Source organism: Barbatula barbatula (genome assembly GCF_947034865.1).
Source record: "Barbatula barbatula genome assembly, chromosome: 21".
Taxonomy (NCBI): domain Eukaryota; kingdom Metazoa; phylum Chordata; class Actinopteri; order Cypriniformes; family Nemacheilidae; genus Barbatula; species Barbatula barbatula.
The window spans coordinates 8,777,249-8,803,259 of record NC_136784.1 but is presented as its reverse complement, the minus strand read 5'-3'; the positions used below and the strand labels follow the sequence as shown (position 1 = coordinate 8,803,259).

At 38.8% G+C, this 26,011-nt stretch overlaps 1 protein-coding gene across 1 annotated transcript; it reads left to right on the top strand.

Annotated features, from left to right (window-relative positions):
* LOC306910493 (cytoplasmic dynein 1 intermediate chain 1-like) lies at positions 1 to 24,950 on the top strand (the record flags this gene model as incomplete). Its single annotated transcript, XM_079485070.1, has 11 exons — positions 1 to 115; positions 2,715 to 2,877; positions 2,975 to 3,074; positions 3,243 to 3,368; positions 11,970 to 12,116; positions 13,833 to 13,946; positions 14,041 to 14,174; positions 14,261 to 14,405; positions 20,021 to 20,161; positions 22,678 to 22,803; positions 24,840 to 24,950. The coding sequence occupies 11 exons, from the start codon at positions 1 to 3 to the stop codon at positions 24,948 to 24,950; spliced, it is 1,422 nt and encodes a 473-aa protein (XP_079341196.1).
* Between the last annotated feature and the right edge of the window lie 1,061 nt (positions 24,951 to 26,011).

Here is a 26,011-nt window from a genome sequence, read left to right as displayed (position 1 = left end):
ATGACCTTGTTTGTCCTTACAGAAGATGAAGAAGAGGATGAGGAGGTCACAGAACCAAAAGTTGGAACGGAAACTGAACAGCAGGAAGAGGAGGAAAGCAAGGACACCAAAGACGGTAAGATAAACTATGTTTGTGTTCAGGGGTTTTCTGTCTGCAACTGTTTATTTGAAAGTATGTATTTGTTTGGCTGTTCCAAAAAAGCAGCAAAAAGCTAAAAATAAAACCAGTTAAAGGGACACTTCACCCAAAAAAAATGATGTCATGATTTACTCACCCTCACGTTGTTCCGAATCTGTATACATTTCATTGTTCTGATGAACACAGTGAAATATATTTGGAAGAATGCTTATAACCAAACAGTTCTTGGCCACCATTGACTACCATAGTTAGAAAAATGACAATGGTAGTCAAACACCAGAACTGTTTGCTTTCCTACATTCTTCAGAATATCTTCTTTTGTGTTCAGCAGAACAAAGAAATGTATAAAGCCATTTTTCTACTATGCGAGTCAATGGTGGCCAAGTACTGTCTGGTTTCAAGCATTCTTCCAAATATCTTTCTCTGTGTTCATCAAAACAAATACATTTATACAGATTTGGAACAACTCAAGGGTGAGTAAATGATGACACAATTTTCTTTTTGGGTGAACGGTTCCTTTAATGGTTAGAAATAATTATATGATATAACTATATGTGTAGTTCTGGAAAACCCTACAGAATACCAGTACTTATGGCAACCCAAGTGTGTGTGCGTGTGTACATGTAAAGGTTCACCAAAAAATGTGCTCCCTACACCAGTAACCTCCACCTGGCATGAATTTAGCTTACTTGACTTCTGTATGTTGGATGTTACGCTGAACAACATCTGCTCATTTCACACTCAACAAGAGACGTCTATTTAAAACAGGAAAGCCTGACATTCAGATTACGTTATGCACACATGTTCCAGAAGTGCAAACCATAATAGATTTTTAGATAAATTACTCACACTAACTAAAATGGCATTAAATGAGGTTATCCCACAAGGGCAGTTCCTTCTGTGTTGGCGTAGCTGGGGTTTGATTGTCGCCTTCTTCTGATGTTTCAAAGGGAAATGCATCCTGTTTGGATCCAGTTAATGAGGTAAGGGTGGAGTAGTATGACATTGAGAGGTTAATAAACATCGGTGTAGTGACTGTAATAATTTGCAGTGTGATTTACAGATTGTTATGTAAGTCATGCAACGTAAAACCATCTGTCAATGATGAAATGCGTGTATGTTACAATTACAGGAAAATTAACCATTTGACTTTACCATAGTGACACCAGTGGTCTAAAGCTCCCCAAAATGATACAAACTCATTTAAAACTTACACAGAAAATAAACAATCTTTTATTTATTTTACTATACATTTTTTATCAATAAAATATTCATATTTTTTCATGTTACATTTTTTTATAAATAATTATAAATGGCTTCTATGGATAAACTTTGAACTAAATAATTATAACCTTAATGAAAATAAAAAATAATGTTTATCTCTTAGTTTAGCTCCATTGGCAATATGGCCATTTATGTAATTATGTTTAGTTTTAAGGATGGTTTCTGTTTTTTACTAGAAAAAAGGTACACAATACTAAAGAAAATAATTTTTCCATTTAAATAATTTCCACTTTACTGTACTGTAGTTTTAGTTCTTACCTACCTGGATCGTATTTGCATTCCTCGATCTCTCCGCTATTTGGCTTGAGAGATTTGTGTTTGGGGCGCCCACACGTCAAAATTCCCAGAGTCACCAAACAGGCTCGCTGGAGCGTCGAGCGGCCACTCGCGTGTGACCCCTGCAGCCGTATCAGATGGCCGGGGGCCGGTCTTATCAGGCTACGGCATTCTGGGTCAGGCCTGATCGAACTTTAATGTCACTAGACCCCAGCAAGTGGACTTCAAAGGGAGCGGAGAGTGCATTCTTTGTGCAAGTTTACAGGGTAAATAACTATAGAGAGGCCAGACAGAAGGCTTGTCAGAGGCGTACTGTGAAAGCACACGAGGGCTTTGACTCTGCGCTGACTTTGATCACGCTTTTGTCTTCGTTATGAGTCATCAAAAAAGGCACGCAAATCAAGTGGGCTCAGATCAAAGGAATGGGCCCCTAATAGTCTGAGAGAAAATGTAAAAATGCAATAACATCAAAAAAGAAGGCCGTTATGAAAAGAACCGATAGCTGTGTGCCTGAAGTATTTGCGTATTTATTTGGTTGTTTGTTTGTTTGTTTTTGATGCTTGTATCTTCATTCTAATTGGCCTAAGTATCTTTAAGGCTTGTTAAGGGGTGAATTGAACACAGGAAATGAGGTATGCTATCAGGGTATGGGCAAAATTGTTTAACTTTAGCTATTTCTATATAGGGTGACCAGGTTTAAACATGGTGGTTGGGACTTTAGGTGCCTTTTTATAATTAGTTTATTATTTCATGCAATGCATTGCCTGTTTATTAATTAATTGAAGCAATTATGAAGTCATTATTAAGGCCTTTCACAATGACTTCACTTTGTTTTCCTGTATGCCTGTGATTTTGTTACTGTTATTGTATGCAAGTGGTATAAACATATGTAAACATAATATAACATTTTTATAGTCATGATATGTGTTTGTTGTAAAAAACACATTTTGGGTTATGCACTCTGCAGCTGTTTACGCTTTGGTTGTTTTGTCTCTCGTCTGTGTGTGCACATCAGGTCATCCGCGGGAACTGACGGAGGAGGAGAAGCAGCAGGTTCTGCACTCAGAGGAGTTCCTCATCTTTTTCGACCGCAGCATTAGCGTGATGGAGAGAGCCCTGGCTGAGGACTCCAACATCTTTTTCGACTACAGGGGACGTGACCTGGATGACAAAGAAGGGTGAGCATCCGGATTCTGGATCTAAAGCGGAACAAATATACATTCATTTCTTTATAGAAACCCAAATGCCATGTTAATATGTTTTCGCCTTCCTCAGAGATCTGCAGGGTGGGTCCAGTCTCTCTCTTAGTCGTCTGTTCTATGATGAGCGCTGGTCAAAGCGCCGGGTCATCACCTGTTTGGACTGGTCTCCTCAGGTAGAGTGACCTCTTCATCTGACCTTATATTTGTGTCAACACCTGTTCATTTAAAAGGGAGAATCTTTCCTTGTTTTATCTCTGAGATAACCAATCCTCTCTCTCTCTCTCTCTCTCTCTCTCTCTCTCTCTCTCTCTCTCCCCTTCGTTCATGACTGTTCTCTCTAGTACCCTGAGCTCTTGGTAGCTTCCTACAACAACAATGAAGATGCACCTCATGAACCAGATGGTGTAGCTTTGGTGTGGAATATGAAATTCAAGAAGGCCACACCAGAGTACATCTACCACTGCCAGGTGAACACCACAATACAAATCCTCCAGAGTCATGCAGAATATTAAGCAAAAAGATCTGAAAGTTTCTAGTGCGCTACATGACCACACACAAAGTAAATGCGCCAAAATGCTCCAACTGAAATTAAACAGTAAGGTAGTGAGGTCATGTGACAGCATTGTGTCTTGCTAACATTTAAAAGGTTTGCATGCTACACAGCAATACGTTAGTAATCCATTCCAAATGTGGTATTTTAAGCTTTTCACCACAGATTTATACCAAAATGACCTAATTGGAAAGGCTTGATTAAGGAAGTGGTAGTTTCAATAAAAGTGAGGTGTAATGGAGCATATCGCATCAGATGACGACATGCATTAAAATGAAGGTAAGGTGATATTTAATTAAAGATGCTCGGTGGGCTCGCAGCAGAGCAGTGGAACAGAACACTATTATGGTGAGGGCATGCCCCAAAAAAACCTGAGGTTTGTGTGTAAACCATATCTGGTGTCGGTTTTGATGCTAATTATAAACGACTCTGGGTTGCAAGTCTTTTCACCGAGACGACCAAGTAAGCAAGTCTGAGGGGCGACAGCCTGGTGTGAGAGAGCGATATTAGAGAAATGTTTCTGTAATAAAAAGATGTGGTTTACCACTTCCTAATCCTGCCAGCCACATATGTTTGCCCACCCACACGGACCGCCGCGCATGTGCCGCGGTTCCTGTGCCCGGCACCTCACAGAAACACACTGAAACACACAAGCAGACACAACTGTGATCAGAGTAAACAAAGATGTGTATAATTCATATACTGTAAACAGATGATTTGATTATTAATTAAAAACATTTCTTCTTTCATGTTGGATTATAGTGCATTCAATGTTTAATTTGTCCACATGTCTGGGAATCAAATCTACGACCATTGCACTGCTAACCCAATATAAACCTATATCATAACAAAAAAATAAAGAACAGAAAGTGACGTTTCATAGATCTTCCTCAGCGTGGCCTTAGGTTCAAACAGAGGGTCTCCATGCATTGGGCACTTACGCTATGCCATTGGTTGAATATAAAAGATGTTGGCCCAATTTGCAGGGATATTTTTTCACACTCTGGGCTTCATTCTCAATGGCGGTGCTCCCCACTCACTACACTAGGAATCTTAATGTGCGAGCATGTTCTGCCGCTTAACCCCTTCAAACCGCACCGATCCTATTCCCTCTGGGGTACACGCTTGCAAGAGCCTCATACTCATCTGCCACATGCTCCTCTCTTCTCTTCTTCTGCCCTCCCGTTCTCTCTTTGTGGCTTCCCTCACTTTTGGCAAGCCGTGTGGCGGAGTTCAGCAGTTTTGCAGTTGTTTTTCCAGATTTACCCACAGTCGCCACTTTCATGTGCTGGATACTTCAAAACCCCCCTGACCTCCCCCCTCTTCCATTTTCCCCTCTGTTTCTCTCTTTACAGTTCCTCTGTACATCATTTCATCACACGTCTCTTTCATTTATTGTCTTCTTAGACTTGAGCTCTATTCCAAAAATATCATAGAACTTTTTAGTCTTAAAATATTTATATAATATTTTCACAATACGTAAGTGACATTTCCATCTCCTCATCCCCAATCTTTCCTCAGCTTGTTCCGGTGAATTATGGGATTGACAAGTTTAGGACAGATAGTTCACCTAAAATTTTTAATAATTTTATCCTTTTCTCATCCTCATGTCATTCCAAACCTGTATGACTTTCTTTCTTCTGCAGAACACCAAAGAAGATATTTTGAAGAACATTGGTAACCAAACCACCCTGGACCCCATTGGCTTTCCATTGTATAGACACAAAACTACTGAAACATTTCTCAAAATATCTTCTTTTTGGTTCCACATCAGGAGTTCACTAAGCTTCTTTTTTGTCTTTAATATTCCTGTCCTCACTTTTACCATTCTTCCGACCACTGGTTTTGGCCGGTAACAGAAGGTCACTCATTCGAGACGCTTTTAGAATATTTCTGAGGTGGTTTCAGTCGTACTATGTGTGGCTTGATCCGTCTCCCTTCTCTCTTCTGTTCTTTTGGGCCTATCATCACAGCAGGCCCGGCTTGCCAGTAACATCACGTGACCTTTTAAAGTGGGCTGCCTCTTGCCACATCAAGGGCACACCCCTAAAAAACTGCTCACGGATGCTGTCAAGCCTCATCTGCCTCGCCTGTACTTTATAGATATGTTTTTTTACACAGGATGGAACTGTGTGAACCCCTGCTGGATGTCTGAGGCTTATGAACAGGGGCTGGCACAGAAGGACACAATATGTGTTCACATGGGCCTGCTCTAAATAATGCTTGTGGATGGAGTTGCACATAAATGCTCATAACGATGATTGTAGTGAGGCTTGAAATCAGCTCAGGGATCTACACTCCACTGTGGGTTCACTGCTTATATGGTATATGCTTATATAAGTGTTACTGTAGCCTGAAGGTGATAGTTAAATTGTAAGCAGAAGGAGAATGATGTAAGTTGACGTTTTGGCACTAAATGAGTTCATGACATTCATGGACAAGTTGAATGTTATGGTTCAATTTTTGGGAATGTTTATTGAAATTGTATAAGCTTCAAAGGGATAGTTAGCCCAGAAATGAAGATAAAGCCTTTATTACTGTCTTTCTTCTGAAGAAAATATATTTTGAAGAATGTTGGTAACAAAACAATATTAGACACCATTAACACATTTCTCAAAATATCTTATTTTGTTTTCCATAAAAAGGAGAATTATATACAGGTGTTGAACGACATTAAAGGGAATAAATGATTTTCAGGTGAATACATTTTAAGGTTACATTTTAACTAGAAACTACAGAACTTTTTTTACTTTGTATTTGAATCTACAACAATGCCAATGGTTTGACTGTTCAATTTAAAAAATAGGGAATTTCACCTACAGTATTAAAATTGAGGCTGATAAATCGAAATTCTCAAGCTAGTCACCATGTGTGTCAAGGAAGAGAGACAATATTTTCAGTAAATAATAACTTTAATGTGACTTTTATACTATTTTAAACATTTTAAAGTAACTTTTATGGCCAGGTGATAAGAGATAGAAGTTCAGACATTGCCAAGCATCTCTTTTAGTATTTCACAAGATTTTTGTATTTTGGGTTGAAAATGATGAAATAATTATATCAAAATCATACTTTAAAATTGTTTACACAAAATTAAATGTTTACGTATTTGCTTATGAATACTGTCTTTGTTTTGGGTGACATTTGAACAAGAAACAACAGATCTTTATTAACTTTGAATTGGAGTAGACACCAAATGGCAATATTAACCAAATGGCCAGTTGTTTAAATAAAGAAATTCAAACGGTAATAAAGCCTTTATTATCTATTGTTCTCAAGTAAATGGTCACCATGTGTGTCAAGGAACAGAAATCATATTTTCAGTAAATAATAACTTTTACATTTGGCAGACGCTTTCATCCAAAGCGACTTACATAGCATTATCCTATACATTTATACATAAGTATGTGCAATCCTCTGGGATCCAACCCACAACCTTGCATTGTTAACGCTCTTACCACTGAGCTACAGGAAAGCTTTATTTCATATTATAAAATAGTTTTACATGAATATACATTTTTACCTTTTTTTTTGCTTATGAATACTCTTTTTTACATTGATCGAAAAGCAGCAGTACTCTAAGGTAAAACAGATACAAAGCGAGAAATAACGGTTCGCATAATTTTTCCATTGTTCTACGAAACAGGGATATGGTATTACACGGCCTGTGCCAGCAACCGCAGAGTGACAAAATCTACAGGGTGCCGTTTGGGAAAAAAGAGAAAAGTAAAGGATGGTGGTGGAAGACCCAGAGTGCATCTGGAGTTGATAAGCATTGCTAAGAACCACATGATTGTGGTTCTTCAGGAGAGGCAGCAGTGAATGTACTGTCTGTTACACACTCCTCTTTGACAAATGCCTCCAACTTTTTCTTTTCGGCCCGTGAAAAGGGGAAACAAAGGAGGGAGTGTTCCTTCTTTCTCCTTACGAGGTTAGTCCTGTGGATTATCTCATGCTGGACCATTCCCGTCTATATATTGTTTTGTTTGTTGCACCCATTAACCTGCAGAAAATTTAGTTTAGGTCAAAAGTTTTTAGGTTAAATATTATCCAATGTGAGCTTATAATGAGTAATATTCAGGAATACATCAGTCAGTAAATGTCATCACCAAATTTCCAAGTTGCATTGAACAACAAACAGTACATTCTTTATGAAGATTTTTTCAGTTAATTTTTTCAGTCAATACGTAAAAAGGCCCCTTTTATTAACATACCACATTCTCTTTACAGTCTCATAGCAAGCTGAACTGTGATCCACTGCCTGTAGTTTCCCAGTTGGAATGAGTCAAACAGTCTATTGGGACAAATTGAGTTAATTCCAGTAGCAAGGGGCTGCATGGGGCTCACAGTGCTCAAACCGTGGTGTTTATAGGCCTCCACAGTAAAGCTGAGGAGTCAGTTTCAGGAGCTCGCTATTGGAGATGGAAGAGGAGACCGATCTTAACCCGTGTTCTCCATATGGTGTGAATATACAGCCTTGTCATGCCTTGAGTCTTGCACCCTTTGCCATGTTTAGATTATGACTTTAAAGAGAGTTCAAATGGTTATCATATTTATCTGTGCTTCGTAATGCCGTAAGAGTGTGTTTATGTGGTTACAGTAATGACACTGAGATTGGCCTGTGACATGTTATGTATTACTTAAGCGTTTACCGTTCTCTTACTTTGTTGACCAATGTTGCATTTTAAACAGCAAAACTTTGAAATGATGTGCACATGTGGTAACTATTGACATCCAAAAAGAAAAGAAAATCAAAGTTCATCCTGTCAAAAATAATCGTATTATGGTAAAAGTTATGCTTTTGCCAAAAAATCTCACTTGCAATCCCTGCAGCGAAAAACAATAGAATGCTGCCCAAAACACAATATAACACGTAATGGCTTTAAATGAATTGTTTACCTTCAAAATGAAAATTCTGTCATCATTTACTCACCCTGTTAAAATTTGTGTGGCAGAACAAAAAAGATGTTTTGAAAAATGTTGGCAACCAAAAAAAACCATTGATCCCCATTGACTTCCAATGTATGGACACAAAACCAGTGCAAGGCAATGGGGACCAACGGGTTTTTGTTACCAACATTGTTCAATTTCTTTTTAACTTTTTTGTTTTGGAGATGATGGAAAGCATTACAGAGTTGAAATGACAAGAGTAAATAATGTAAATAATGGCAGAATTTTCATTTTGAATGACTACTTTTTTAATGAATTCTGTATAATGGGTATTGTATTGGTTTTAATGGAAACTATAATGATGTCTACTGGTATGTGATGGATTATATTGGTGGAATGTTATCTGGCAAATAGGAACCAATAGAACCCCATTAAATTGGAAAATATTGGAACACTGGTCCAAACACACTACCAAAAGGAATTTTGTAATCGGTTAATGGGAAAAGCCAATGGTTCATAATGGTAATGGGAACCATCAATTTCTACAGTTTTTTAACATGGTTGCCAAATACTGACAGTTTTCAAACTGATTTTTCACATTCACGTCATTGACTTGACCAATTTGACACAAAATAAACTTTTGCCTCTTTGATGATGATATCACTGTTTTTTGCTTTGCACTCTTGTGTGTCTAATCCGGCTTGTGACTGGCTTTAGTCTCTCTAAGGACAGACAGATAGACTCTATTGAGGTCGCTGTAGGACACGGCGATGATACCACACTCTGATAAAAGATGAGTCCTGCAGTGTTCAGAGACCCAGAGACGGTCGTGATTGGCTGCAGGCTGGACGTCTCTCCTGAGCTGAAGTTTCAGGTTACAATACTTCATTAAGTCTTTGATTAATGGCTTCATAGTGGAGTTATGACCCTCTTGTTGTGGTGACCCCAGCTCATGTTCATTAGCCCAGTAATGAAGCGCTGGGCTGGGGAGTGTGTCTCTGACACATGACTGGAGGAGAGAGAGAAAGAGAGAGTTGGTTCAGAGGTCGGGATAGTGGCTCTGATTGAAATAGCTGAGCGTTTAAGCATTAATGTTCTCCGTTAGTGTTCAGGACTGACTGATCATTAATCACCCAACAGAGATCATTTTCAAGCCATCCTGGCAATCAGACTAATCAACCACAAGTGAAACTTTTCAACCTCTTGAAAGATACTAATCAATTTATTAGCTGAAACGTTGCCTTTTGATGTCCAACGACTGTATTATTACAGCTGGTTATGTCTGATCATGATAATACTGTAGTCTGTATTTTAGTCTAGATTTATAGTGTAGATTTATTATATGATGATGATAATTGAAACAAGCCTTAAACGTATGAAACAGACCTAAGATGGTTTGCTGGTTTTGGCTGCTCTCATATGCATGTCTGTTTTGATAAATTATGGGTTTTTTTGCCTGACCATCTTACCAACCAACTGAGCTTCAACCTGGCCTGACTGAGATCATTTTAAATCATCTGAAATACATTAAGATCTGTTTAAGCCAGCTAAAACCATCTTAGGATGGTTAAAACTGTTTAAACGAGTTCATATTACATTCTACACCATTGGATTTGTTTCACTTGTACCATAACCCTTAAACGTATGAAACAGGCATAAGATGGTTTGTTGGTCTTGGTTGATCTAGTCTGTTTGATGGATTTAGAGGGGTTTTGGGCTCCCAGTCTGCAAGACCAGTTCATTAACCATCTAGAACAGTTAAGCTCCAACCTGTTCTGACCAAAAGACCAGTTTAAATCATCCAAGACCAATTTAAACCAGTTGAGATCAGATTTAAACCAGCAAAACCATTTTAGGCCAGTTTAAGATGTATTTAAGTGTTTATTTCTTTACTTCATTCTACACCATTCGTTTTTTTACTTGTATCATTGTATCATAAACATTATACATATTGAACAGACTTAAGATGGTTTGCTGGTCTTGGCTTGTCTCATAGGCTGGTCTGTTTTGATGGATTAAGATGGATTAAAAGGGTTTTGGACACTTTTAGCTAAAACATTTTACCAACCAGTTTGGCAACCTGTGCGCCAATCTGATCTGACTAAAAGATCAGATTAAATCAGTCAAGACCAAATAAGGATCGGTATAAACCATCTAGAACCATAACCATAAACCATATAAGACATTCTACAGTCACACAGAGTCAGATTTACTGTTTATTATAAAATATAAAAGGTCAATGTACAATAGTATAGTTACATAGAGTACTGTAGTCATTCATTATATTTCCCTGTCAGGCATATGTCAATCTCACAATCAGTCAGATGAATTTCTGAGACCCCACATAATCTCCAGTCTAACCATCAAACACTTTTGTCTTAATGCCTTCAAACATTAAACTAGATCGGTCTGCGTGTCCTGAGTGTAAATAAACTCAACCCGCCTTTATTTTTACCCATTCAGCTTGGTTTATTTTGAGTCCTTTTAAAAAACCACCTCACATGTGAGGCTGCACCAGAATCCTCTTGAAAGCTGTATTTTTTTAGAGGGGGAACGAATGAAAGAAAAGACAAGAGTGTTTTCTTTTTCTCTTGTTTGTTTTTCAGTCACTTTAAAGTGAACTCGGGGTGCATGACTGGGCGGCCGCAGATGTTTGGGAGAAACAGTCTCTCTATCGTAGCCTTTGCTATACAGACAACTGGAGAACACTGTGAAAACACGCCTCTATGCTTCTGTCGTACTTCTGCCACCAAAAAAGGCAGTATAACAAAAGATGGTTGTCTCTCAGTAATTGGTCTGCTGAGATAATTGCAAAAATGCTTAGGAAGGACACAAGATGTAGTTTATGTGAAAATTTGTAAAGTAAGCGTGAGGCACTTTTCTTGTGACGGTCACTGAGGAGGAACCAAAAACTGAATAGAAGTTAAGATAGAAGGCAAGTTCAAGGCCGTGGCTGTCACAACAAAAGGTCAGACTTCACGCTTGACTGCGCTCTGTTTATGATGCTGGAATATAAAACTGCTGCTCCCACAATCCTTAGCATAGTTTGGTACTGTGCCCAAAAAAATCAAGATGAAATCTTTCCTCCTTGACCTTCTCATCAGCACAAGCAACACATTAAAATATATAATAATAAGAATAATATAATAAAATATATAATTGTATATAAAACATAAACAATTGATAGTGGTCTGTTTATTTTCGTTTTATTTTGTTTATTTATTTTTATGAGCTGTAATATAAATTTAATTGGCAAATAATCATACATTTAAAAGTCCAAATGGCAAATTGCTAATTGGGTTCTTCTTCAAAAACAACACATTTTACTTATTGGTCATCTCAACTATTAAATCTTTCTTGTAAGTACATCTCATAACAAAAGCAAAAGGAGTGTTGATAAAAAAAAACAACTAATAAATAAAGACATTTGACGTTATGTAATGTACTGTTGGGATATTTGACAACTGCTATTAGAAGTCGATCACACTTTGGCCTTGTCTCAAACGGCACCTTAAGCCCTTGTAGTATCTCTGCACATTTTGCTGATCTTAAACAGCTTTTGCTCCCTTTTTCTTTCTGACTTTGGTCTTTTTCTCCTAAAAATATTGTTCTGCTCTCTATTCCTCAGTCTCCAGTGGTGTCGGTGGGTTTTGCAAGGTTCCATCCTAACCTGTTGGTTGGTGGCACGTACTCAGGGCAGATTGTTCTGTGGGACAACCGAAGCCACAGAAGAACACCAGTTCAGAGAACTCCACTGTCCGCTGCAGCGCATACAGTAAGACCCTAGGACTACATTACAAATACAATTATCCTTGTAAAAAAAGACTTTTCATTTTAGAATTTTATATTGTTACTGTCAGATGATTTCCGCCCGACTGCAAATGTAATGAAATACAGAGAAAGCAAGTTAGAGAAAGCATGTTAGAGAAAGCATGTTTGACCACTGCCTCAGTTTGGACGGCATAAAAGCTCCATACAAATATAATAATCTGACAATGATGTTTCTCTTCGTCACACTATATCACACTAAAGGTGCATCCCAAATCGTGAACTTAAGCACTATTTTATTTCATTTTGTAGTATAATGTAGTATTGTGAGTAGTGCGTTCACATTGAAAATTCTCAAAAAAGAAGTGCACTTTAAGTACCCGGATGATGCACTTTTTCAACCGAAAATATGAAGTGTGGAGTTGTGGACACTTCACGCACTCAACAGTTCGGTTACGTAGCCGAAGCGAGGCAGAGTTAACAGAAGCTGCTCGAACAAAACTCTCCTGCAGAGTGATAACGCTTTTTATTTACATGCATTGTGCCATGTGATTGACGTCATTTGTGCTCGTCTGCGAAACCGATATACTTCCGGTTAGTATAAAACCGTTTATTATTCTGTTTGGGTCGGCACTACCCTTCTAAAATTCATACACTACATGGTTGTGTGCATAGTGGATATTATGTCATTTGGGACATAACTTAAATATTAAAAATGTCCAGTGTATGAAATTTAGCGGCATCTAGCCATAAGGTTGCGAATTGCAACGAACGGCTTACTCCACCCATCCCTTTCGAAAGCACTGCGGTGGCTGACACAGGACTAAGATGTCGTCATGTTTTTGCTTCTTTGCCGAAAGAGATAATGTATTTACAAAATGCGCTCTGCAGAACAATTTGTCCGCTACTGTAGAAACAACATGGAGAATTTCATGTAACAGGAGCAGCGTAGACAGAAATTGTTCATTCCAAGGCATTAAAATTACAGCTTCCTTATGTAAGGTCTTTATACTACTCTGAAGACATAGTTATGTAAATTATATTGCATTTCTGTCAATAGATCCTCCAAAGAATTACACACCGGACCTTTAAATTGCCTTTTTTTTAACCGAAAAGCTACAAGTTACATTTCAGTTAGTTACTTGCCACCACCAGTAATCATTCCTCATAACTTGTGACCTTAGTTTCAATTCACTGCCGACTTTAGCATTGACTCTTAGATCAGTTCATAAGGCCGTCGGCGTCTACCCAGGGCTAGACTGAGTCTGTCATCATAGTCGGGCCCAATGAGCCCCATGTAACTCCTTGTCATGCAATAAAGACAGTACAGCCTGGTGGCTGAGCCTGGACAGGGATGTCCATAGAGCCTCATTGTCTTCGGTCACCACACACACGGCCCCTGAATGCCATACATGCTGAGGGTTTAAACTCCCGTGCCCTTAATAATGAAAGCCTGTGTCCAGACGGCCGTCGTACCACTCCGCCGACCCCTTTCAAAGAGCCTATTGTTGAGCAAGAAACAAAAATAAAATTGAAGGCAATAATGACATAATGGATTTACACAATTTATTTGCAGACGGGCAGATGCTCCGGCCAAGTTATTGTGTCTGACATTCAGTTCGTAGTGTTCATTCAGGGCCCATTCTTTGCTGTGAAACATAGTCTCTTGCTCAATTTTAACTTTCATATAAACGTCAGATTTTTTAAACCTTTTTTGTTCTAGCACCCTGTGTACTGTGTAAATGTGGTCGGCACCCAGAACGCCAACAACCTGATCACTGTGTCCACAGACGGCAGGATGTGCTCGTGGAGTTTGGATATGCTGTCACAGCCTCAGGTCAGTGGTGACACAACATCAGTCACACCTGTATCAAGGTCAGCTTGCTCCCATTGTCTCAAATCTAATGGCGATTCATGCGTGTCTATTTTAGGAGAGCATGGAGCTGATATATAATAAGTCAAAGCCGGTGGCTGTAACTGGGATGGCATTCCCCACTGGAGACGTCAATAATTATATAGTTGGCAGTGAGGAGGGAACTGTGTATACAGCATCAAGACATGGCAGGTGAATGGCACATGCACAGACTGTCCATGTTAACCCTTGAAAGGCACTTCTCTTCATCTTGAATTTCTCTTTGTGTTGCACCGCAGTAAAGCCGGAATCTGTGAGATGTTTGAGGGCCATCAGGGGCCAGTGACAGGCATCAGTTGTCACAGTGCCGTAGGCCCTGTCGATTTCTCTCACCTGTTTGTCACCTCGTCTTTTGACTGGACTGTGAAATTGTGGAGCACAAAGGTAAGCAAGAGTACAAAACAAAAAACACAATACTTGCACTTGAGTGTGATTGTCTATGTGCATTAAGGTTGCAAAAAAAATGATAATACATAAATTATTGATTTGTGAAAAGTAAATGATTTTAATACTTAAAATATGTATACTCAAAGTTTTCGCTCAGTGCAGATATCTGAGCTTTCTTTCATGTGAAATGTAAAACAAGGATTGGTTATATAATTTTCAAGTTTTAAATATATTTGATTATAATATCAATTTCTTTTACAACCTTTCAGCATTATGTTATGAATATTGCTGATGTTAGTGTTTAAATGAACATTAATACACTTATGCAACAACATCGCATATGGTACTACGAAACTAAAAAATAGAGCGGCATCAGTATTTTGAAGCATTTGACCCAATTCAGACCGCCAGCGACAAAGCAAGGTGATGTCATTCATTTCTATGGAGAGACAGTGGCTTCTGGCGACACGAGCGACAGTGACCGCTGGCAACAGGAAGTGTGCCTGTATAGCAACACAACGAAGTTGATATTTGCTAAATTTTATACAAATGATGAGCAAGCTCGCGTCATCCGTCTCTGGTCAGTTACTGCAGGGTTTGTTTATAAATGTTACTAGAGCAACCAAAGCTAGGAAGACTTTCTAACGGCCTCGTAGCAAGAGACACCGACACACAGCAACACAATCGCTGGCCGTCTGGACGCACCTTTAGCATCGCGATGTTACAGTAGCACTGGTACACCCTGCAACCCTAATTGGTATGAAGTGATATCTCATATCACTTTTTTCTTTCCAAATCCAGAATACACAATATGAGAAATAGCATAAGTGGTGTAAGATATTACACAATTTCTTCAATTAGTTTTATTTTAAAATATTTTTTTAACGCAGTTTCCCACATCCTTCCACCCGTCATCAGACTTCTTGGAGTGGGGGCTGGGGCGTTATGTCAATATCCCCCATGCACAATGACTATGGTTATTACCGCTCTAAATCTTTGCTTTGTTAATGAGTAGTCAGTATGAGGACAGTATTTATATAGACCGCTATGTTTGTCTTAAATTACTGATCTTGGAGCGGAGTCCAAAGCTTTGAGACCAGCGGACAGTGGCTTTCCGCCTTAATCGGCAAGTTCAGAGATGAATGATTTAGGCGCTTGATTGGGTTAAAACCACATGGACCGAAGAGGCGGGAAGCGTATGGAGATGGTTGTGCTTACATTCTGCTGTGTGTGTGTGGAGATTCTGACTCAGATCACATTACCCACAGTGAGCGAAACACGCAGACCAAGTATGAATAAAATATGACAATGCTGTAGAAAGAATGTTCGGGGAGGAGAGAGGGACAGTTCACCCAAAGATGAACATTTTGAAATTATACTCCGCAACTCATCCTCACGTCATTCCAACGTGTGAGGAGAAATTTCCTGCGCCACTTTTCCATGCAATGATTCAGACACTCTGTCCAGCTACTGGAAAGTAATCCATTAAATCGTTATTGTCTGATAATCTTGCTTTCCACTGAGCTGTTAACTTGAGAATCGGATCATTGGGTTAGTGAGTTAAACTCTGTAAGTGGATCAGTAGGATTCTTGAAAGAATTGTTCTTTTAAACTGGTTCAGTTCAATGAACAGATGTGATTCTGAAAGATCCAAAACCATGATCTCGCCACAACATTTCTCAAGGGCAAGATTATGAGAGGATAATCTCTTGAATTTGAATCTGTTTCACAGAGACATTTGTTTGGATGGCTACACTTGGTATTAGGGTTGTCATGTTACCACAAACATATCTTTCGATACTATACCAGCTGAAGTATTTCAATACCAAGTAGTATTAAGATGCTGTGCCATGTTCAATAATTGAAATCTACAAAATAATCCAGATTTCCTTAATACACAGATCTAAATGAAACATTTAGTTTTGTAAACGGTACTATACTGTGCACTAATATTTTGCTGTGGTAAAAATACTAATCGGATAAATTGTAGCAAATACTTTAGTATACTTTCTTTATTATTTGCTATGGTTAGACAAAAAAATACTAGTGTCTAGGAGTTTTAGTAGTTTACTGTAGACTCGTATGTATTTAAACAGAAATGTTTATAAAGGGAAATGATAGGGTTACTTTAAATGTGAAACTAAAAGAGCCAGTAGGTGGCGGCAATTTTTAGTCAGTGAATCATTCAATCAATGATTTATCATTTATTCAAGAACTCACTGAATCATTATCTCGGCCAAGTCATTTAAAACACAGATTTTTTAGGAAACGCAGCAAAAAGGCAGATGTAAGTGTTTAAATGAACATTAATGTGCTTATGCAACAACATCGCTTGCAGTACTACGAAACTACCTTTGAAAAAATAGAGCGGCATCGCTGGCGTTTTGAAGCTTTGCGCCCCATTCAAAGCAAGGTGATGTCATTAATTTCGATAGTGACCATTTGCAACAGGAAGTGGGCATTTCTAGCGACACGCTGAAATTTTATGCAAATGATAAGCGACTTTCGGTCCAATTTTCGGACTTTTACTTCCAATAGGAGTAAAGCAGCTGAGCTCACGTCATCCGTGTCTCCTCAGTTACTGCAGGGTTTGTTTATGATTGTTACTAGAGCAAGCAAAGCTAAGAACGCTTTCTAACAAACTCGTAGCAAGAGACTACCGACACACAGCGACATAGTCGCTGGCGGTCTGGATGCACCTTTATCATAGCGATGCGACAGTAGCACTGGTTCACCGTGCAACCCTAATTGGTATATGGTCACTTTGATCATTGTATGGAAAACTGGAGCGTGAAATCGAATCTTTTTTGTTCAATGGAAAAAATAACATCATGTGGGTTTGAAACACCATGAAGGTTAAGTGAAGAATGACACAATTTCCTTCAGAAAATGTCAAAAGCTTAAAGAGGGTTTAAAAATAAAGAGTTCAAAGGAGATAACAAGGAGTTAACAGGCAGAAATGAGGAAAATAAACAACGACAGAAGAGGGTGGACACGGGTCATTTAACAAGGAAGTGGCACTTCTCCCGCCTCGAGCCGTATGAATGAAGACCCTAGTATACAATATACATATCATGTTCTAACACTCAGTGTTATCTGTGCACAGCTGTACATTGAACACAGGGCTTCCCGAAACCGCAACATACCGTTCTGTCACAATAAGTTGGGCTCTTTGCATTTTCTTCACAAATTTTATGTGCTGTGCATTCTGACAGATATTAAAACATTCCTGGGATGTTATGGATGTGCCTGTGTTATTTTTTGGGGACGGGGAATTCCAGTACCTTTGAGGAGAGCCGCAGGAATGCGGGCCTGTCTCCGTCTCTCGCGTGCGGTTCTGGGCACACCTTAGCTCAGAGCAAAGCTCCCTGCGAGGTAGAATTTAAATATGATAGTGATTTCTTGTGTTTGTTAAAACTCGATAATGTACTTTTTAATTATGTAATGAAATGCAAACATTTATCTGGATGTTGTGGAGAGGTGTAGTTCTAACCTAGTCCTTTATTTGTGCTCATTTGAAACACAAAAGAAACAAAGTTTTTTCATTCCCATCAGTCTATTTCCCTTCTCTAAAGACCTTCCATACCTTGCTTAAGTGCCTTTAGTCAAGTCCCTTATGTTTCTATATAGCGTTTTTTTCACACTGGACTGTAATGGGGATGAGACATCCGAGTGGCACAGAGACCAGTAACGGTACATACAGATATATTAGCTTCAGGAGAATAAATGCATACAAATACTCATTTCCACGTGCAAATCTTTTCAGAGACGTCAGAGGGGTTATCGAATGAATGAGTGGTTCACCACTCTGCAGGGTGAGGAACATGCACGTCACGCACCGTTAGAGAGAAGACAATATTTTGCAAACTGATCTATAGTCCTCAGGGAGAGTAGAATCAGCACTGGCGCCTTCAGGATTTGGATCTCGTGGGTCAGATTTACTGATGAGATCAGTTCTTGTTGTAATTGGGCCTGTGCTGGTTTGATCATCATGTTACAGAATAGCAATACATAATGCAGTGTGCAATGTAAAACACTGTTCATGTGGATAACGGATGGGTGGGCATTTTGCACACAATGACATGCGTTGGTGAGATGGAGCATGATAGGCTATTTTGACTAAATTATACATCTGCTGCAGATGATTTAAGTTGTTAGGCATACATTTATAAGTTAATGGATGTATTGAAGTATTCGCACTGATCATTACTCCCAGTAAAGCTAATTCAATTTATATTTTTATCTTGTAATATAGAAATATTGAGATAAAATTAGATAAAACTTATCTTATCTTATATTTTCTTAATTCTAATAAGGCCTCCCCTATGAACTTTTGGTAGATTGTAAAATTCTTAATATTCTCTCTTTAAAATAGCTACTTGTCCAGTATCTCGCCAACCTCTTCAATCAATCAGCCCTGTGTTTCAAATGCGAGATTTAGATTTGTGAAATAAAACTAGATAAGCTTATTATTATGTTTATGATATAGTATATGCAGGATATACTGTATATATTTTTCTATTCAGTGTTCTTTTATATTTACTGAATATTATATTTATATCTATAGAGTTTACCTTGTCATTTATTTTTTCTTTTAACCTTTCTTGCAACCTTTCTTTGTAACCTCCTGCCTTTCCCAAGAGGAATGGGCAAGATAAGTTGTCACGTACCAAAGTACAGATGACAATAAAGATTTGAAATGTTTTAACTAATTAAATAATGTAATGAAGTATTAATGGTGAACATCACTAGTAAGTTCATATTAAAAGTACATTTTTGGTCATTATAGCTTTTATATTGATAGGACAGTGGAAAGAGAGACAGGAAATTACGGAATGAGATGGGAACAGGAGCCGGGAATGGACCTCGAGTCGGGATTAGAACTCAGGTCACCCGGAGTTACTGTTCGTTTTTGACCCAATATCTATAGAAAAAAATTAACTGTATATACAAACTAAATTACATTACATTAAATTGTCTCGAGTTTCTTTAAAATAATAAGAGTGTAAAATTAAATATTACATAAAAAACAGTAAAAGCAAGCGTACAGCATGTGTGTTTTTGGTGTTTTCAAGTGTCTCAATGCGCATTCCTCTCCCTCTCTCTCTCTTTCACGCTCTCTCTCTGTCTCTCTGTGGCTCATTAGTGTGCTGTGGTCTGCATTGCTCCCGCCCATCTGTCTGCCTTGTACCTGTTCGGAATGCATCCAGCATTCTCAGGAACTCTGTCGCTCTACCCTACCTCTGGCTCTATACTCTGGCTCTATATCTTTTTCTCATTCCTTTATTCTTGCTCTCCTGTACGCCACAGACAGCTGTTACACTAAGGTTACAGTACACCTTTAAGAAACTTTCATCTAGTGTTTTTTTATGACACTACTTGAATGTGCAAAGGTTCTAATTAGGCTGATCCCAGACAGGCCTTGGGGCTGCAGCAGCGCCACTCAGTCTACCGCCTCTGCCACTCTCTCATTCTCTCTCTCCCTCTCTCATTCTGATGCTCCCTCGCCCTCCGCCCATCTTCTTTCAACCTCACTACCTTCTTCTTTGGTCCCTGTTGCCTTTTATTTGACTTTTTATACTCACCTCATTTCTTCTGTGTGTATCCCACAGCAAAACAAGCCACTTTACTCTTTTGAGGACAATGCCGACTACGTGTATGACGTGATGTGGTCGCCCGTGCACCCCTCACTCTTCGCCGCCGTGGATGGAATGGGTCGTCTGGATCTGTGGAACTTGAACAACGATACTGAGGTGAGGAAACACTCTCAGACTTGTTTCCCGGGATCACGCCAAGCCAGAGACGAATCAAAACAACAACAAGCTCTTTTTTGTGTAGGCGTCTCCCAGCGAGCCGCCCCTAAATCAGCTCACACACACACAGTTTGTGAGGGTTCGGGCGAATTACTCCGATGTGTGTGGATTCCGCTGTCGCCATCATTCCGGAGTTGTTGAGTTCCCATGGGCCGCGGCTCTTGTAAAGTGTTTAGACTGGTCATCTGCGCCAACTTTTTAGCACCACAAAAATAAATGGACAAAACACTGTGAGAATAGATGACGGGAGGGGTTTAAAATCCAGCTTTATTAATGGGATAGCACTAAGTTGACATTATGTCTATATATCTTTCTATCAGAAAGATAGACATTGAGGTTATATTGACTGACGTACATTACATCAAACAGCGCATGTCACTGATAATGGTCTGTCAGCATACAGGACTTGCCTTGATGTTGTTTCATCTTTGACAGTTGACTTAGTGCTACATGGACCATTCACTGGTGCTACATGGACCATTCATCAGCCTGGACGTGCCCCTGAGGCCATGAGGGCTGTTGGGTGTTACATCTCTCTTGTGTGAAATGTGATCTGCGCTGATTGACACTGCCTGTCCACCGAGGAATACACACCCACTTTAATTACATACTGATCTGAGATCTGCCGTCATACGCTGGGTGTTTTCTAAAGCATACCCAATAAACAGCTCGCTGCTTGTAAATCCTAAACCTCAATGGGTTTTACTGTTATACACCCAAGGACCCCCCAGTCAGACTTTCACATTACCCAAAAATGAAAATTCGGTCATCGTTTACTCACCCTTGAGTTACTCCAAATCTGTATACATTTCTGATAAAGGTAGAGAAAGATATTTGGAAGAATGCTTGTAACCAAACAGTTCTTGGCCACCATTGACTACCATTAAAATTACAATATCAATCAAAAGTGCCCCAGCTTGCTTTCCTACATTATTTGAAATATAGAATTTTGAGTTCAACAGAACCAAGACATGTATAAAGCAAATTTTCCTACTATGGTGTTTTTTCCCCTGCATATTGCGATCAGCAGCTTCCTGTTTGTTAAGAACAGAGTGACTGTGTTGTCCTAAAGGGACAGTTCAACCAACAATACAAATTATTTCGTTTTATTCACCCTCGTGTCATTTCAAACATATATGACTCTCTTTCTTCTGCAGAACACAAAAGAAGATATTTTAAAGAATGTTGGGAACCAAACAAGATTGGACACAAAACCACTGAAACATTTCTCAAAATAGCTTTTGTGTTCCACAGAAGAAAGAGTCATATACAGGTTGAGGTTGAATAAATGATGACAGGATTTTTATTTTTGGGAGAACTTAGCTTTATAAATAATGTATGTTACGCAGAACATGAGGAGACAATCGTTCCACACCGACACGCATACCTACACATGCGCAAACGTGCAAAGATTTGCAGGCAGAAAACAGCCAACAGTTCTCCATTGTCAACTTATAAAGAAATTCACCCATAACTGCATTAACAGACCGTGGCTTCGCCTGGTTCCAATTTACGCAAAAGAAGCTTGCAGCCAATTTAACCTTGCAGTTGACTCTTGGAGGAAGCTGCTCACTAATAGCTCTCAGGCTGTGGTTAGCCTGTTCTGAAGCGAGGAAGCTTTTGTATTAGCCAGCGTACAGCTTCCATCTCTGCTGACAACATATGTCAGGCCGGTCTCAGCTGTCATAAGTAATAGGCAGAAATCACCCTCACGCACACGCACGAGGGCACACGCGCGCCACACGGCCTGTGTGCGGCTTTAATGTGTGTGGTGCATGTTTGCAAGGTGATTTATGAAATCATTAAAAGGCCTCACAATCATTTCCAGTGGGCCTGTGGATTTAGAGCTCGAGTTGAGGAAGTGTGATGTACTTCCTGTTCCTGAGCTTAGCTTTGACTTCTCATATCGTAAAAGTGCTACTGTATGTTTATTATAACCTATTAATCGAATCGAGTGAATACACTGATGGTGTTTTGAGATTGTTTTAATATTTATAATCTCAATTCTTTAGAGCACTGTTTACTGTTTTTATAAGTTTTCCTCTTTAATTTGAGTTTAACGGAGTGGTTATAAATCTCACATAAAGAATTTTTTTATGTGCGTAAACGGATTAAATAAAACATCCATCCCCAACTCCACCTTTATATCATTACCTTTGGATTATTTATATTTATATTTGTTTGTTTAATGTATTTATTGGATCTGATATTCTGTCATTATTTCTTCAACCTCATTTCCTGTATATGACTCTTTCTTCTGTGAAACACGAAAGAAGATATTTTGACAAATGTCTCAGTGGTTTTGTGACCATACAATGGAAGTCAATAGGGTACGATGTTGTTTGGTTCCCAGCGTTCTTCAAAATATCTTATTTTGTGTTTCCGAGAAAAAGGAAACAGATATTGCAGTGAATATTTAATGCATGAAGCTCTGTGTGTTTTGATGTTGTGTGCAGGTGCCTACTGCTAGCGTGACTATAGAGGGCGCTCCTGCGCTCAATCGTGTCAGATGGGCGTCTGGAGGAAAGGAAGTCGCTGTGGGAGATTCAGAGGGGCGTGTCTGGATTTACGACGTTGGAGAGGTATGAACCTTTCAGTTTTGGTGTGTCAGTAATTCATTATCGCAATGTTCGAAATTATTTTTAATATTCGTTCTGGTTTGTATCGAGATATACAGCCCCAAAAAAATTACCAATGCAAAACAGTCACAAACAAAATACATGCAGAACGAAAGAGCTGGAGAATTGATCTTGACATACAGGGTTTTCTTGTTTCCTGGCTTCAATGCGCGGCGACCTTGTTGTTGTGCGCAATTTTTATTTAAATCTTTATTTTAAGACGGCTTCCACATGACTTAACCACCACCACAGAGCAGCAAACCACCAGGACTCCCCTGTTCACCCTGTTCTTTTCTGTCTCCGGGTTTCGCCGCACGTGTGGGGCAGAGCTAATCTTAGCGCGGTGTGTTGTGGTAATTGGAGAGTAGGGCGGTCGAGCTTGTGGGCTCCTTGGGCTGATGATAATGGTGGGTCATCAATAAAATGAAGTGAAGGAAAGTTGAAGGCTGTTTTTTGTTTGGAGTTTATTTACAAAAGGCCTCCCGTAAACTTTGACCAAAAAACTTAACAGGGCCTCCGTCAGGCAACCACTCCTGTATCCTGCCTACTTTATATTTAGAAGAGTTTGTTAAATATTTGCTTTGGATCACCGCAGCATATTTCTACTATGCCTGAGTCATATTGCACATGGTCCAAATGTCATTTTTTGGTGGTTAACATTAGAAGTATGTTTTGTTGTTAAACCACAGGTCACCCCTATAACAAAGCGACATTTAGCATTCTCCACAGAGTAAGTTTTGTGACCCAAACTTTACTTCGGGTTGACCTCTGCAAAAACTGTTAGGTAGTTTTAATTTAATTTATTACAATTATTATACAACCAAACATTAACATGGATTGATTCTAATATAAATTACATAAATTGTTGTAATATAACCAAACACCGACCGGAAGATAACTTCGGGCCAGCTTGTGTGTCCGATGAAACCGGATACATACATCACATAATGACATGAAATTAGATGTGAAGCTAATGTTGACCTAATGTTGTTAGTACCTAGAAAAGTGATCATGACATTATATAAATGTATGATTATTTATGTTTAAATCAATGTAATCCATACAATTAAAAATTCAAGTGCAATAACATTATATTATTCAAATGGCAAAAATGTTTGATTAAATGATCAAATACTTGTCAACCTAGTTTTTATTGGTTATTTATATGGATATTTGCAGAACCCAGTGACACACATAAAGGGTGAGTAATAATAATAACGATTAACGATTAAAAAAAATAAGAATTTACAAAGTATAAAGATACAAGGTTTTAGAAGGACAGCAAGTGTTTTTTTCATATTTATGCTTGTCCAGAGAATGACGTATTTCAGATAATATTTATTTAAATTCAATCTACATGCAAACTTTTGGGAGACCCCATTTCTTAATTAAAGTTACTTGGGAAGACCCTTTAATGGCTTTTTTGCTTTTTCCAGTGCAGTTCTAGTATACATTGTCTACAATATTCACTTTATATACTTGATTCTGATCATCTATTGCAGTTACAAGGTCATTTATTGATGCACGCCCCTTAAGACCCCCTGCTGAACTATATAAGAGTTTGATTTGGTCTTTGGTGTGGAAGTGGCTGTCATTTCCACCCACCTCTCTATTCCTGTTTAATTATACCCTGTAGATCTCTCTCTCTCTCTCCCTCTTTCTCTCTCTCTCTCTCTGCCTGGGCGGCAGGCAGCCGTCTTTTCTCATCTAAATCTGACTCTGACAGCAGAAAGCGATCCCACATCGTCACCCAGCCGCCCCAAGTCCCCATCTTTCCCTTCCTGAGAGCTGACACGATAAATATTCAGCACTCAAAGGCCAAACAAGCAGCTTTATTGTTCTGTCTCTAAATCACAATGTGCGGTGATCTCTTTCCTCTCCCATACTGTGACAGCGCATGTAATGCGTAGCTTTGCTCTTGATGTGGTGGTTTTGGAGGGGATGGGGGCTGGTTGGATTTTTGATGCCGGTTCTCTAAAACGCTCATCTGTTGCCTGCAGATGGCCGTGCCCCATAGTGAGGACTGGGCCCGTTTTGCTCGTACGCTGGTGGAAATCCGTGCCAACCATGGAGATGGTGAGGAGGAGGGGCCCGGGGAGCTGTCGACGTAAAGTGCACATCTAAACACAAGACAAACGTCATTGTGAACCCAGACTGATGCAACACAACTAAATAGCCAGCATGTCCACTAGTACTGTGCTGCTTGTTCCCGTTCATGTTCAGTTGCTCACCGGTTTGTAACTTTGGCGTTTGGTTGTCGCGAGCTTCATGTACAGTTTTGTTATGCAATATTGCATTGTATTTTATGTTCCGTCTCATTACTGTGAAAATGTGAATTTAAAGAAGAAATGCTGCTAGGAAGACATCTTTAATGTTGGTTTATGGTGATTTTTTGCAATACTTGAACTTTGTGTGTGTTTCTACTAAAACATCTGCATGAAATACAAATAATGTCATACAGTACTGTACATAGCTATATATATATATATATATATATATATATATATATATACAGTAAATACATCAGTATACTTACAGTGGCTTTCTTGTCAGTGTTATTGTGATGCAACAGAGTATTAAACTCTCATGCACTGAAAAAAGCAATGCTCTTCTTAAGACAAGATGTTTTATTGTGTCATTGAAAGTGAGAAATATGTGGGTAAATATTGACAAATTAAACATGCTCCCGGAAACTGTTTTGGTTTCGATGTTTTAATAATTCTTGCCGTCAATATATTTCTGCCTTACAGTAAAGCACAATCTTTATTGTATTGTTGCATTTAACTGATGGTTGTACAAATGAGATGAATGTCTAGAAATTAAAATAGAGATATAGTACAACATCCAACAATATTTTACAAACAAAACCTGGGCCAACTGTAGAGTTTCTCTTCTTATTCTTCTTCTCTTCTCTTTACCTTGAGCATAAATCACCATTGCACTTTGATTCCAAGAGTTAATTGTCTTTGCTGTATCACTTTAAATGAAGCTAGACAATGAAAAACTATATTACATTCAAATGTAATATTCTACATCTGTTAAAAAAAGACATAAAGGGCCCTTGCAAGCAGTACAAAATGTGCTTATGCAGTGTTGTACTATATTAAAACATTTAAACAGTTAAGTTGTTTAAGGTCAATTCAATTTAAAACGAACAAAATAAACACAAGAA